The sequence below is a fragment of the Myotis daubentonii genome, chromosome 12 (assembly GCF_963259705.1).
Source record: "Myotis daubentonii chromosome 12, mMyoDau2.1, whole genome shotgun sequence".
NCBI classification, from domain to species: domain Eukaryota; kingdom Metazoa; phylum Chordata; class Mammalia; order Chiroptera; family Vespertilionidae; genus Myotis; species Myotis daubentonii.
Genome location: NC_081851.1, coordinates 57781800 through 57797386, shown reverse-complemented (window position 1 = coordinate 57797386; position 15587 = coordinate 57781800). Strand labels below are relative to the sequence as shown.

The 15587-nt window shown below is 39.1% G+C and overlaps 1 protein-coding gene across 4 annotated transcripts in view; it reads right to left on the bottom strand.

Moving 5' to 3' along the window:
• The window catches only part of THADA (THADA armadillo repeat containing), a 297259-nt gene that overhangs the window by 163842 nt on the left and 117830 nt on the right, over window positions 1-15587 (bottom strand). For 3 of the 4 annotated variants that reach the window (XM_059659977.1, XM_059659979.1, XM_059659978.1), the window contains exons 27-28: window positions 6496-6585; window positions 5020-5151 (exon numbers count right to left, since the gene is read on the bottom strand). The exons of the other annotated variant lie outside the window; for it this stretch is intronic. In XM_059659977.1, the coding sequence (XP_059515960.1) occupies window positions 5020-5151; window positions 6496-6585 (222 nt within the window). The remainder of the gene's footprint in view (window positions 1-5019; window positions 5152-6495; window positions 6586-15587) is intronic. 4 annotated transcript variants of the gene reach the window in all.

Sequence of the window (15587 nt, the reverse complement as noted above, 5' to 3'; positions counted from 1 at the left end):
TACAGCCATTCAGAGGGAGAGATGATTAGAGCTGAGGTGCAGAGAACGAAGGGCATGTCTTCCTTCCCAGCAGTGTCTCCACATTTCTCTCTCTCTAAAGTAATGCCTGTCTTCTCTTTATCTACAAGGATTCTGGGAAGATATAGTCAATAGAAAGATACAGCCTTGAAGGAGAGCTCCCAGTATTACAATCACAAATGAAGGTAGAAGCCAATTACTGTCTACTCCAAAAACCCCAACTCTACACTGTGGAAAACAAGTTCTTTCAACTTCATAACCTGGGTAATGAGTAAAGTGATAATCCTTGAATTATGTAACTTTCAAGGAAAACAAAACGAGAGTCAATGTTATTTCCCAATAGCAAAGGCTTAAAAGGCCTAATTACTCTTAGTTTTTGTACCTAACCCAGGGGTGGGCAAACTTTTTGACTCGAGGGCCACAATGGGTTCTTAAACTGGACCGGAGGGCCGGAACAAAAGCATGGATGGAGTGTTTGTGTGAACTAATATAAAGTCAAAGTAAACATCATTACATAAAAGGGTACGGTCTTTTTTTTTTAGTTTTATTCATTTCAAACAGATCCGGCCCACAGGCCGTAGTTTGCCCACGGCTGACCTAACCCCTTTTTAAGACTGGTATAATCACAAAATAGTTTAAAAAGATATAAAACGCATATTTTCCAATTTCTAAAAATTGTTAACTAGATTTTTCAATCTCAACTAAAAAATTCTACTATCTAGGTCCCTAAGGATGTAACTGAGACTGTATTATCACTTGTACTTCAATATTTTTTAGAGAAAAGAAAAGAAGATTTCACTGAAAATTTATTTAATGTAAACAATGACTAAAATGATTTGGTGAAAAACATTCTGAAGCAATTTTGCAATGGAAATAAGCAACAAAAAAGGGGGGGCATGGCGGGGGGAGATCCTTTTAAAAGCACCCCAAAAGTGAATAAAAGGCAGTTGGGGGACTGATTTATCCCACAGATATTAATCTGATGCTGAGAATTTCTGTCTCAGTTGATACCCTTACAAACAGATACCACTGGTCTAGGGAGGTAAGCAGCCTTGTCCAAGTATGTAAGTAGCAGAGTTTGGTCAGAACTTGAGTTCAGGGCCCTTGGCTCTGTTCAGGACCTCATGCTGTTACTTAGGTTTGAGAATATTTGGTTTCCTATAGCTCTTCAATTAAAATTGAAACTTGATTGTGAAAGGGAACTCATAGTATGTCCAGTGATATTTTGGTCTCTAAAAGCCCCAAACAAGTGGGCACTGGTGAGCTGTACTCAGGGAGCTCGGGGTCCCTTTTAAAGCATGTGTAGCTTTGTGGTATTTGAACTGAAGGGTGAACTGCTTAAATTAAAGGCATCATGTTCAAATTATGGAATATTTGATTTCAAATCTCCTTAATATTAAGGACAGATGGCACGCAAATTGTTTTGGTCCTGTCAAGTATTATGATAGTGTCTATGTAGCCTCACCACAGGTTTGGTTTATGTGGGCTTAAAATTCTGAACTCCAGACTTCGAGTCATTTTGGGGGATACCTGTGTGTGTTTTAATCTAATTGATGAGAGCAAAGGTGACAGAAAACTATCATAAAGCAGGTAAAATGTAGAAGCTTCTATCATATCCCAGGTGTGGCCTTTTCAACGGACCAAGCTGCAATGCAGTATTGATTTGACAGAGCCTCTCCTTCAATGATGTCTGCCTCAAAATGGCTCCAAATGATTTCTGTACTGCAAAATAAAGCCAGACTCTGGAAACCAAAAAAAAAAAAAAAAAAAAAGGCATCATGTTCATGGTAAAGGGCTGTGTTTCTGGATCCAGCATAACATCAGGGACATAAAGTATACCGGATCGAAAACAAAAACTTACAAACAAAACACTAGGACTAGCATGATCATTTCTGTTCCAAGATGATGCAACAATCATAACTGCACACATGCATAACTTTGGAAAACCCAAATCAGAAACTTGTAAGTTTTAAGTCAACAAAGAAAATCAACAGAGATTTAAGTTTACGCTAACAAATGTGGGCTAAGGAATAAAAATACTAATAATACTTACAAATATTATTAGAGAGGAAGGAAATGGCAAGTAAGTAGACATAAATCAAAAGGAAATAAAAAGCTGTCGTTGGGGCCTTTAATCTTCTCATTATGCAATTCACTTTAGCATAGCAACCTTTGTGCTACTCCCACCATCTGAAAAATTTCTTTAGCTAAACTCAGAGTATCCAAAAGCCTGATTATAGCTCTTCCAAGTACATAAATTAACATCAACAACGCCACAAAAATAAAACACTGCCCATCCGCTTGTGCATCCATCCATCTTTTCAGCGATTATACCAAGTGAAAGCAGCCCAATCTTTACCATGACTAGACCCACAGAAAACGCCTAAAATGACGTTTTATGGTCAATTTTTCTCTTTCTTCATGAATAATTTTTTTCAAAAGCAATTTAAATCAAATGTATACAGTTTTACCAAGTTCACTATTCCAGAAAAAAGTCTGTTTATAGTTTATAGCTCCAGTGTGACTGTGAACATTTTAGGGGAGCACAGGGTTGTCTCTGCAGTAAGTTGATGAAACCTGAAACTGGGTTTTCTAACTAAGTTTAGGATATTTCCACTGAACCACAGAAGATGGTCAAAAAAGAAAAGCCAGCCTTCCTCCGTACCTGGCCACAGACCAACCTCATTGCCCCAGGCATCCACAGATGTGAGCCTGAGAGAATGGTGGCATCCAATCAAGCCACCCTCACTACTGAAAAAGCAAAGTAAGGAGCAGACCCCACTGCTGGTGGGGACATGACTTCTACATCCTGAGAACAGCCTGTACTCAGATCTACTAACTCTGGATATAGGCTCCTTCATTGCTCCAAGCAATGAGCCTACTCAGAGTAGCTAAAGCTCTGGGCTACACAAAAGGGAACTGGTTATTTTGGTGTAGTAGAAAGGGTACACCAACATTCTTGATAAGTCCTGCACTCTTGGGTCCATATTCCAGCTCTCTAACTGACTCCCTTTGTGAACCTCAGTTTCCTCACCAGGAAAACGGGGGTGATAACACCTCTTTCAGAATCACTGTAAGCAAAATGTCTAGTTTTGGAAACAAAATGTTGATCTAGTTTATTAAAATCATCTTTATGTGTATGTGTTGGGGGGAGGTGGTTCTGATAATATTTAGGTTTAATATTCCAGATTTAATCTTACTGCTCAAAGTGTGATCTACAGACCAGAAGCATCAGCATTCCCTGGAAGTTTGTTTGAAAGACAGACTCTCAGATCCCACCCCAATTCTACTGAGCCAGATTCCCAAGTCATATATTTATATATCTATAAGTTTGAGAAACACTATTCTATAATACACATGAACATTCAATAAACCAGAACCTCCTGACACTCTAAGGAATTAATTGTGGTGACTTGTGCTAGTGGTGGTGCTATGAATCCTTTTCAGGTAGAAAGCAACTAGCAACCCAGACCTTCTCACTGGAAGGATGGGATGATGGTATGCTCCTTACTTTGTGCCTTTTGAGTTTAAAAAACAATATATTAAGTACACTGGATTTCAGTTAATATTTAAATCTATATTAATTCAATCCTTGTTATATGTAGTAAGTGCCTGGAACATAATTAGTAATATAAGCCTTCTGACTATATTATAAATGAACAAATAACAGTTAGGAAGGATACCTTCAACATAGTAATTTCTGGTTTCTAGGATGCAACACATAACGGATTGATTAGTAAGAAGGTTCTACAAACCGAATGTTCTCAACACAGGATGACAAAGTTCTAAAGCCTACACTGTGCCTCTCTGTGCATGTGCCTTTTCCCTCCCATCAACTTTCTGAAACACTTTTCAGTTCTTTCCAGTTACATGTGAAAGTACAAGTTTTAAATGCTCCTGAAAGTAAAATTATGACTCAAATTCCTAAAATGAATCACCAAATGCTGGATAGGGAGGTAGTAACTTTGTGTCTCAGGAAACAAAACCCAATCTGAGTGAGTCATCTCTGTGATCACAGATAACACAACCAGTGCCAGGGCTTGGCGAAAACAAATGGCGATAGCAACCACATGTCAGAATCTAGTGTTTAATGGTTTCTCACATTAAATTGCATCAGTCAGCTCTGTGAAACCAGGAAGTGGAACGCAGGACACCACATAATAACAAAAACACTCCCGTGAGTTTGGTATATTTTATCCTTCTGCTCTAAGACCATTTCAGTTTTTGGAAAATAACTTAAATAAGTGAAGGTGATGTTTTGTCAAGAGATAAGTATAGAGGAATAAGCTAACTATTATGACAGGTTCTGAAATATTTAATAAGAAAATCTCAATACTTTTTAGAGGCCTAGTTACTGAGGCTGTTGATCCAAAATGAAAAAGTTGGCAGATGACTCAAAAAATGTAACAGAGGAAGTGGCAACAGGCTCTAGAAGCAGAAAAGCCTGCTATCTTGTGACTCCATGCACAATCTGTATGCATGGCTCTTTCTCAGATACTCCAAGCTTGAAAGAAAGGACGAGTGCATAGTAAACTCATGTTACACGACATTGCCATCTAGATGCTCCTCCTTGCACCCACTAGGAAACTGCTCCATAGTGAAGAGCCAGAGGTCCTCTTGAAGCCCTGGAGAGGGGACATATGCCAGGACCAAGCCTGCCCCATGTTGGCCAGACTCAACACAGAAATAATGCAGCAGCCAGGCTATGCTTTTCAAAAGGGGGCCACCTCCTATCAACACCACACACCCACTGGCAGGTGGACTCCAAGGAGACATTATTTAAACAGTAGATATAAGCTCCCACACCCACAATATAAGCACTGTCCTCTGAAATACTAGAGACCAGATGGGGGCAATGGCAATACTCCCTGTTCTCTTCCTTCACTAGACGCCCCCCCTCCAAGTTAAAAAAAATCTGTAATTTCTGAAATAAGAACAAGATAAAACGCCCCCATTAAGCCCCTACGGCCACCCCCATTGTTTCCACAAAGCATCCACTACCTCATAATGAAGGGGATAAAAGGTGCCATGCTGAGTGCAGAACAGGTGCCGTCCATCGGGGAAGGGTAGAGTCGCCCCAACACCAACAGTAAGAGAAACATGCTGGGCTGACGGTTTAGTTCTCCTATGTCACTGAAAAAAATCATTGCACATAAAAGATTTAAAATTTAAGAGGCACTATCTTCAACTATTTTTCTCATTAAATAATTATGTATATAAAGTGAGACTCTCTATGATTAAGGGATAGTTTTCCTTTTTCCATCCTCCCCCCTCCCCCCCATTCATATAATCTATTCCTAATGTGTAAATGAGGAAGAAGTGCCAAAGCCATGGATTGGGCTTTTGCACCCGATTCTCTTCTCAAAACTAATTATTTAATAATTCAAGTCTGCTGTTTTTATTCAACCTGTTCATACAGGACAGGTAGGTACCTGTTCCAGAGAATGAAATGTGAAATTTTCAACATCCAAATGTACTTAAGAAAACATGAACAGTCACTTACTAGGGCCAGAAAAGCCCGTCTGCACAAGTTACTAATGAGGAAATGTATCATAAACAGAAGTAAAATTCATTGATGTTATTTTATTTTCCCATTACAGACAACTAGTACAAATTCATAACAAGTGCTAGAAGAATGAAAAAGATGCCCATACTAAAAATTCCACCATCAGCTACAGAATGTGATTGGAAGGACAATGGTGAACTTCTCCATCTGCCTTGATTAGCCTGGAAACGTTCTTTATGGCTTTGTGTTTCCAGGGTCACTGGCCATCTTTGTTCAGGTACACCAGAACCATTTCTAATCATAGGTGACCAGGTTAGTCCGCTAACTGCTGGAGTTTCACAATATCAGCCATAACAGGCCAGCAATAAAAAAAAGACAGGTGTGCATTAAAGTAAACTCAATATGTAGACACACACATTTTTAAGTAATTTAGGAAGAAAATGGTTCTTAACAGAAGAAATCACCATGTGCTTCTAGGAAGCTAGTTCCTTTATAACACTGGAAACAGGATTTTAAAACTATAGTATCAAAATGGCATTTTATACAACTTTTCATGTATAAATCTACCAAAGAGACTCAGGCAACATCTATATATATATAAAAGCCCAGCGATCGGAATGGTGGAACTGGAATGACCAGTGGCTATGACACGCACTGCAGCAGCCAACTGGTCTTATCTGGGCCCCAATCGGGACCCACATCCCGATTGGGGGCAGGGCCGGCTGGCTAACCTCTTGCAGCCCCTCCCCCCTGCTGGCTGGGCCTGATAGGCTCCCATCGGGGTGAGCCGGCCAGACCCCACCAGTTCACGAATTCGTGCACTGGGCCTCTAGTGATGTAATAAAGGAGCACTTTTTAAAAATCCATCTAAGTTACAAGGAAGAAGTTGATTGAAAACTGTTGCCTGGAGGGAAAAATCTCCCTTTATTCACATCTTGATTTTACTTCGCCCCACCCTATTCTTGCCTTACCTGTCCACAGTATTGGATACAGCTTCTAACTGCTTGAGAAGAAAAGGGTAGAGTTCCGGGAAACGAGAAAAAAATTCACTCCCTGTCATTCTATGGGGAGAGAAAAAGAGAGGAATTACTATCATTATTTCCTCTAATTTAATAATAAAGCCTCTTTATTTTTTTAAAGAGAGTTAATTAAGATTATTTATTTAGATATTCACTTATTTTTAATATATTTTTATTGAATTTATTGGGGTTACATTGATTAATTAAATAGTTTTCAAGTATGCAAGTCTGTAATGCATCATCTCTATATTGTATTGTAGGTGCACCACCCATAGTCTAATCTCCTTTTGTCGCCATTTATTCCCCCTTACCCTCCTGTACTTACCCCAACCTCCTTCCCTCTGGTAATCACATTCTGTCCTTAGATATTTAATGAAATAATGTTAAAAACAAAACCTACATATGAAGAATCTAATAATCAGTAGAAACAATACATTTAACTTTGATTTGGGAAGTGCTCTTAATATGTGGAAATTGACCTCAAAATTTAAGATTATGTATATTTACAAATATTTGATATTAAATTCTGTCAGGGATAAGCACATCATTTGTAAAAATTCCAAGTTTCCAACAATTAATTTGGGTTATGAATGCAGTCAACACCTGGTTGACTGGGATTGATTCAGTTTCACTAATAAAGGGAAGGTCTAGAACAAGGTTTCTCAATGACCAGATAATTCTTTGTTGTAGGGGGCTGTCCTAGGCACTGCAGAATGTTGAGCAGCCTTCAAAACATCTATCCCTTAGATGCCAATAGTAATAACACTGTCTCCCAGCAAAGATAGTAGAAAATGTCTCTGGCCATTGCCAGATGCACCTTGAGGGGGAAAAGTCTCCAGCTGAGACCCCTTGTCTGGAGTATGGTTATCATAAGTATGAACTTGGTGTGTGAAGTTCTGAGGGTCCAATCCCTGCAAACACCTGTGAGGACTACCTTTTTCATCTTTAGTAACACTACTCTTAAATTCTGACAAGATCCTGAAAATAGCTCAAACTAAATACAGCATTTAGCTAAATACGCCATCTCCATAACTATTAAAAAACTACTCTGAAGGGGTGGTATAAATATTCCCTAACTTGCCCCCTCTTATCAACTCTAGATGTATGCTCCTACTAATGGAGACACAAAACATCGTATTTTTTTAAAATTGCAGTGTATGTTACACATAGTGAAATGTTCAAATCTTAAGTATACCATTCAATCCGTTTTCACAAATGCATACACTCATGTCATTCAGACCTCTATGAACACTCAGAAAATTTCTATCATCTCAGAAAGTTCCCTTGTGCCCCTTCCCAGTCAACTCCCAATCCTCAAAGCAATCATGATTTGATTTCTATCATCATAATTTGGTTTTGCCTATTCTAGAATTTCATATAAATGTAATAATACATTACATAACTTTTTGTGTCTGGCTTTTTTCACTCGACATAAAGTTTATGAGATTCATCCATGTTATTCGATGTACTAATAGTCTGATTCTGTGTTTGCTGAGTAGTATTACATTATATGAATATACAAATTTGTTTACCTATCCTCCTGACAGACATGGATTGTTTCCACTTCCTGACTATTATGAATAAAGCTGCTATGAACTTTCCTCTATAGGTGTTTTTGTGGACATATATTTTCATTTTTCTTAGATGAACACCTGAGAATAAAACTGCAGTCTGTTTAATATTTTAGGAAACTGACAACAACAAAAAGAGTTTTAGTGTCTCTGCGTATTTTTCTAACATTTGCTACTGTCTTTCTTTTTTCCATTTTAGCCATCCTAGTGGATATGGAGTGGTAACGCTCTGTGATTTTGATTTGCATTTCTTTGATGATTAATGATGTTAAACATATTTCATGTGCTTTGGTCATTGGTATTGCCTTTTGTGAAGTACCTATTCAAGATTTCTGCCCACTTTTAAATTACATTGCTTGTTTCTTTGCTATTTATGCATTGCATGGACTTTTCCCTAGTCTGTGGTTTGCCAATTTATTTCCTTAATATATTCTGATGAACAGAAGTTTTAAAATATTAATGAAGTCCAAATTGGATCAATTTATTTATTTTATGATTCATGCTTTCCATAGCCAAAGAAATCTTTGCCTTCTGAATATCACAAAGATATTGTTTTCATATACAAGTTTAATAGCTTTATGTTGAGGTCTATAATCCATTTAAATATGGTGTGAGGTATAGTTCAAGGTTCTTTTTTTCTACATTAGTGTATCATATTTTTAATAGAGAGATGCCATAAAAAAAGACATCAGTCTTAAGTAGGAGAGATTATATTATAAAGTTGAATTTCTCCCCAAATTCAATGCAATTCCAATAAAAATTGTAATAGTGTGTGTGTGTCTGTGTGTGTGTGTGTGAAACCAGATTCTAAAATATATAAAGATGCACAAAGGGCCAAGCAAGAGTGGCAAAGATAACCTTAAAGAACAACAAAGTTGCAGGTCTCATACAATCAAGTAGCTAGAATAGAACTTTAGTAGTAATTAGAACACCGTGGTGACAAATAGGCCAATGAAATAAAATAGAGATCATAGCAACACACCTACATACACACATATATGAAAATTGATTTATGAAAGACCTGGCATACAGATGCTAGAACTATGAAAACCATACATGCTATAACTAATTAGCCACACAAAATTAAAATTGGATCCCAACCTGCAACAATATACAAAATTAAATTCTAGTGAATTCAAGACTTAGAAGTAAAAATTAAAATTTCTAAATTCCTTAAAAGACAATAGAGAATAGAATTTATTGAACAAAACCCAAAAAGCATCAACTAGTAGGTGCATGGGACGATACTCAAACAACTGAGTCACCGGCCAGGGCTGAACATTTTAACTAATTGTTTTGTACTTAGTAGCTTGATTGGTTTTGACTACATCTTTTAAAAACATTTTGTTCAAGTTATTTTGTCCATACTTAATGCGGGAGGACCATGAAATACTCAATGTGCATTGTCAGGGTTTAAGTAAAACCAAAAATATTTTCTAAGGAGAATCTGACCTTATTCAGGTACACTGAACACATAGGAGGTGCCTTTCTAGTCTAGCATTCTTAGCTCCACAATACTGTTAAGAAAATGTTGACTCAATTTCTGCTTCAGCTCTTAGGGATATGCAATATTAACAATTCTTGTGTATTATGAAACAGTCTCAAGAGGCAAAGCCTATAGGAGGATGTCAGAATTATCTAAACGGAACTCAAACTTCACTCATACCTGATTCTCAACTACACCAAAGTTCTACAGCACCTTAAATCCAGATCTTAGACTGCTAATATATTATGTCTACATTTTATAGTTAAACTGAGTGAAAAATTACTTCAGTAGTCTCTCTATCTGGAGGCAGTTCATAGGTTTGGGGCTACCCTTATAGGTCTATAATCTTAAAAGGCCAAGGTCATGAAATCATTTTAGTCCATATTTGAATCTCCATCCTCTGAATCCTGGGACATGTGAAGTTTTACCTCTCACTTGCTACTTAATAAAAACTGTAGTGTAAGCATATTTCTCTCAAGAAAGTAGCAAATATATTTAAAAAGTACCTACATACTTCATGTTGGGTACTGTGCTAGGTCCTATGGGAGATAGTAACAATATGACATAGTCACTGCTCTTAGAGCTTAAAATCTAGTTAGGAAGACAAGGCATATACACCCTATATAATAAAGCCTAATATGCTAAGTATCCAGTCGACCACTTGGCCATTCAACCAATCAAAACATAATATGCTAATGATATGCTAAGGCCACTCAACCACTAGGTATGATGTGCACTGACCACTAGGGGGCAGACACTCCAACCAGTAGGTTAGCTTGCTGCTGGAATCCAGCCTATTGGGACTGAGCGAGATGGGCCAGACACGCCCTGGAGCCCTCCCGTAGTCCCTCCCGGCTGGCCAACCTCCCATGTCCCTCCCCAGTCCCAATCATGCACCAGTGGGGTCCCTCAGCTTGGCCTGCGCCCTCTCACAATCCGGGACCCCTCACAGGATGTCAGAGAGCTGGTTTCAGCCCAATCCTGCAGGCCAGACTGAGGGACCCCACTGGTGCACGAATTCGTGCACTAGGCCTCTAGTTCAATATAACCAATAATGTAAGGCAAACCAGTGTAAGGGTCAAATGAATAATCAGATAATAAGAGGCTAATATGCAAATTTTCCCCTCAACTGGGAGTTCGACTGGGATTTCAACCAGGAGTTTGACCAGGGGACAGACCGGCCAGCCAACCACCCATGGCCCCTCTCCCCGGCAGCCTGGCCATCGGGAGGCCCCTACCCCACCCCGATCAGGGCCTGCTGGCCAGACCCCACCCATGCACAAATTCATGCACAGGGCCTCTAGTGCTTATAATAAAAGTACAGAGTTGGAAAAGATCACTTGGGGCTGAAGAGATTAGGGAAAGTTCTGTGGGAAACATGGAAACCAAGATGAGTCTGGAAAAATTGGTAAGAGTAGATTAAAAAGGAGAAGACAGCATAGAGGGAGTGGGCAGGTATAGGAACAAGTGGGTAGATAAACTGGCTGGATAAAAAGAGGACTTCATAACAAGAGTAGAACAGGTAGGATGGCATATAATTTTTTAGAAATTTGAATGCCAGACTAAGCAGATTTATCTGTGTCTTACAGGCATTGAAAGTTCTGAACAGAAAAGAGATGTGACAAGAGCAGACAGACTAGACTAGGGAGTAGAAACATAGTGATCCAATGGACATTCACTAAACGTGTACCTGTTAACCTCAACTAGAGCATAAATATCTATAGGTAATGGACCATAGCTATACTTCCTTACATCTCTCCTGATACACAGCACAATACTATGTAAATGTCCACTGACTGGTAAAAAAAATTTTCTTCTCTGGTAAATATTGGTAAATAATATTAGCCGGGGGGGGGGGGGGGGGCGGCATCTAATATAGTTAACCTCAAAACTATGCCTTATGCCTTTTTTCTTCTTTTAATGATTGGTACCCACCCAATTTTCCAAGCCTGAAACTCCCCAGGTATATAGTCAACAGACCACTCTTGCTGTTTCTACCTCTGGAGTATCTATTTACTCCATGTCTCTCGTTCCCCACTGATGCCACCCCAAGTCTAACTGCTATTATCTCTTGCCTAGACACTGTGTCAGCTTCTCACCTGATCTCTTTGTTCACATCTTGCCTCCTCTAACTTTCTATTGTGACAAAAATTCTTTTTCTGAAATACAAATCTAATCATGTGATATTATGAGATTAATGGCTCCCTACTGCTTTTTGAATAAAGCCTAAACTGATTTACGAAGTTCTGCTTAATTTGACTCACTTGTCCAGTCCTAGACATATACTGGTAAATTCGGGGGGTGGAATTCTATCAATATTCAATACTTTTCCAGTCCCCAGATCTTGGCAAATGCTCTTTGTACTTTCTGCTAGGAAAAGCTTCTTCCGTTTATTATCCCAGACTAACTCCAAATAATTCTTCAATTTTGGGCTTTGGATAATTTCCTCAGGGATACTTTCCTAATGTCCCAAATATGGGTTGCGTGCCTGCCACTGGTCTTACACTATAACCTATGATCACCCCATCATAGCACTTGATGCATGTCATACATGGAATTCCTCATTTAATTTCTTATTTCTCCCACCAGATTATACATCCTGCATGGGCAGAGACTATATCTATCTTATTTTTCCACATTATCTCAGGTGCTAAGTATGATGCTCAGTTCACAGCTGGTACCTAATAAATAGTGAATAAAATAAAACAAAAGGACAGAGTCCTTGACATAGTCAAGGAGAAAAGGAATTATGACTTAAAATGGTGACAAATTCATAATTTCTTAAAGTGCCTCCTTAGCTATATCTGAGGACATTCAGAATCACATTTGACTTAATAAATTCAATATCCTGCCAGGACTTGAAAATTTTTTAAACACAAACATAAAGCTTATCTCAATTCTAGCTCACCCAAATAAGCAAATAGGCTGATATGCTACCTGCACAGATAAAGCAAGTCCTGGGGGTAAATTCTCCAGTGACAGCCATTTCAAACCTGTTTATCTATGAGGCTAAAAACTGGCCCAGCAACTTTATGAAAACAAGAGAAGTGATAGCCAAAAGGAAAAACTGAACCTCTTGTAAGTTCAAGCTCCTAGGAAGACAAAAGGAGACCACCAAAAATTGTGAATGGGATAAGACAGACAGACATAGGTGGAAACAAACAAGCCAGGATAGAGGGTGAGAACAAAGCAGCTTTAACTTGGGACTGTCAGGCTAGACAAAAGCTGAGTTAGTCCCTGACCCATCAGGTAAGATTATACAATTGATGAGAGGCCCTTGAGGAAACAGGAGCTCCTTGAAAAAAAATCTACTTTTCTAGCATCAAGAATAAGGTACCAGCAGCACAGAGTGGCCGTGGGCTCCACCAAAGCACTCTTCTGCCTGGTGTGCTCAGTGATGGGCACCCCCCGAGCCCAGACAGGGCAGAGAACAAAGTAGGCAGGCCACAGAGGTTTCCTGAATGAATGAAAATGCCTGCTTGGCACCATTTTGTTTTATTTTAAAAGTTGGTGTTTTTTTTTTAATTAGCACTACTTATTTGTTGAGGAAAATTTTGATAAGAACATTGCAAGGAAAAAAATCTAAAAATCACCACAAACTGACCACCCCAAAAGAGCTGCCCGTCTGTTGATGTCTGTCCATCTATACTTTTCTCCCCGTTATACATTATTCTATAATTTGTTTTTTACACTTAGCAATATATCAAGAATACTATTCCATATCAATCTGAACCCATTTTAACGTAGCCAGTGTGACACACTCTGTGCTTCTCCTATGGCTGATTATACGCCTGGGCACTAACCCAGAACGACTCATCTCCATCTTGGCTAAGCCATGTGTGGACGGCAGTCCCGACTCCAGCCACAACCAGAGCCTACCTTTGTCTGCACACTTCATGTCTAACCTTGGCAATGCCAAGAGTCTAGTTCTAGAGCTTTCACCATTTTGGTAGTCTTTGAATCCAGCCTGCCACCTAACACATTTGAATCTAAATTAGCATAGAAAAACCTTCACTTGAATCAAGCTTCTAATTCTCTTAGAGACCCTGTCCTAAGATCTGCCACATATAAAAGGTTGAAATGCCAGAAGCACATGTTTCTGAGATTAACAAAAGCATCCGGATGAAAACTATCATGCAATGAGAAGAAGCATTTGGTGAAATATGTTAAAAATAAAAATAAGGTATCTCTAGCCCCATTTCCTGCATACACATTCCCTATCATTCTCAATCATCTCAGGAATGGGGATCAACAGAATAATGCACAAAGGTATAAAAAGAGAAAGCTAGCAAAGGCAAGCACAAACAGGCAGGAGTAAGGAGCTACAGAGTAGACAGTGAGGAGCTGCATAGCTTGTGCCTGGTTTTTTTGTGTGTGTTTTTTAAATAGGATTTATTCACAGGCCATGGAGCAAACACCATAAATCTGGTCATTAGATGAAAACAAATGCTGAAGACAAAAGCCTGGAGGTTTTCAGATTGTATTTCAAATGGGAACCCAATAAAGTATGAAAACCTAGTTACTCCCCAGATTGTGGCTTATAAAACCACCCAGAGAGAAATCAGCTAAGGGCCTATATCTCCTTGCCACAGTGATTACTGATAAAAACAGCAAGCTTCATCTTAAGAAAAACAGTACACACACACACACACACACACACACACACACACACACTTCAAAGGGTGATCAAATGCATTAATAAACTAGAAACAACTAATAACAAAGAAATCCGGTTTTGGAATTCTACCGGGAGACCCATCTCTGACTCTGTTCTAGAATCCTCTCCCCCATCTCTGACACCAGCATTTCTCCCTAGAGTAGTAGAAGTTATAAAAGAGAAAGTGATTGGACAAAATAGATGTCAGTGGTCCCAGAGTCAGAATCTCACACTCAACAAGCACCTGTAATCATTGTAATCATTCCACCAGGAAGTCCTGTAATTAAATTTCAGGCAAACCCTGTAGGAAGTTAAAGTACTAGTAAAGGCATCTTCTTCAGGGCCTCTGCTCTGAGTGCATGACTCTGACCAGGTCTCGTGCAGTCTCATTTCCCTTCTTATCCTCTGTAGGTAGCCATGAAATTCCTGATCTGTTGAATGCTTTTCTAATCCCTCCCTTCAAATAAAAACAAAAAACAAAACTAGCCATCACTATACTATACCCAGAGAAGGTGAAAGGTCTTAGTTCTGGAAGTGCACTGCCATCCCACGTGTGAAACCACGGACCCAGGGTGGGCCTGGAAATACATTTCCACTCATCACACAGCCAGTTGGTCAGTAAACACGTATCTCTTGAATTCCTCATGTGTGCAAGGTCCCATTCAGGCAGTTTATATGGATATTTTTACACCAGAATTTTTTCTTCTTAGAAAATTCCATCATCTATAAAATATCAGAATCAGTCTACCTCCAATAGTTAATCAATAATCATTTTCTAAGCAGTTTGTGGTAGAATGTTTCCAAAGACGGCCACAATTCCCACTGCCCTCCCCCAGTGTACATGCCTCCCTTCCTTCAAGAGGTAGGCTCTACTTCCTCCCCCTTTCACTCTGATCTAGCTTTGTGACTTCTTTAATCAACAAAAGCCCACAGACGTGATGCTGTGCCTTAAGCTTCAAGAGAAATGGCAGCCTCTGTGTTCACTGTCTTGAAGATGTGACTACTCTGCTAGAGAAAGACCCCAGTTAGTTATGCCCCCAGTAGATGATCTGGACGTGAGTGTGAGACCATCTTGGTCATTCCAACCCCCGCTGAGGTCTCTGATAAATAAATGTAGTGACGTGCATGACCACAGATGATACCATATGGTGAAGAACCACCCAGCTGAACCCAGCCAATCCACAGAATTGTGAGAAATACGAAATTGTTATTATTTTAAGCCACTAAATTTTGGGGTATTTGTTATGCAGTAATAGTTAACTGAAACAGAATATTCAAGGCACTGAGTTAGCATTAGACTATATGGAAAAGATAATACTAACTAAAAGGG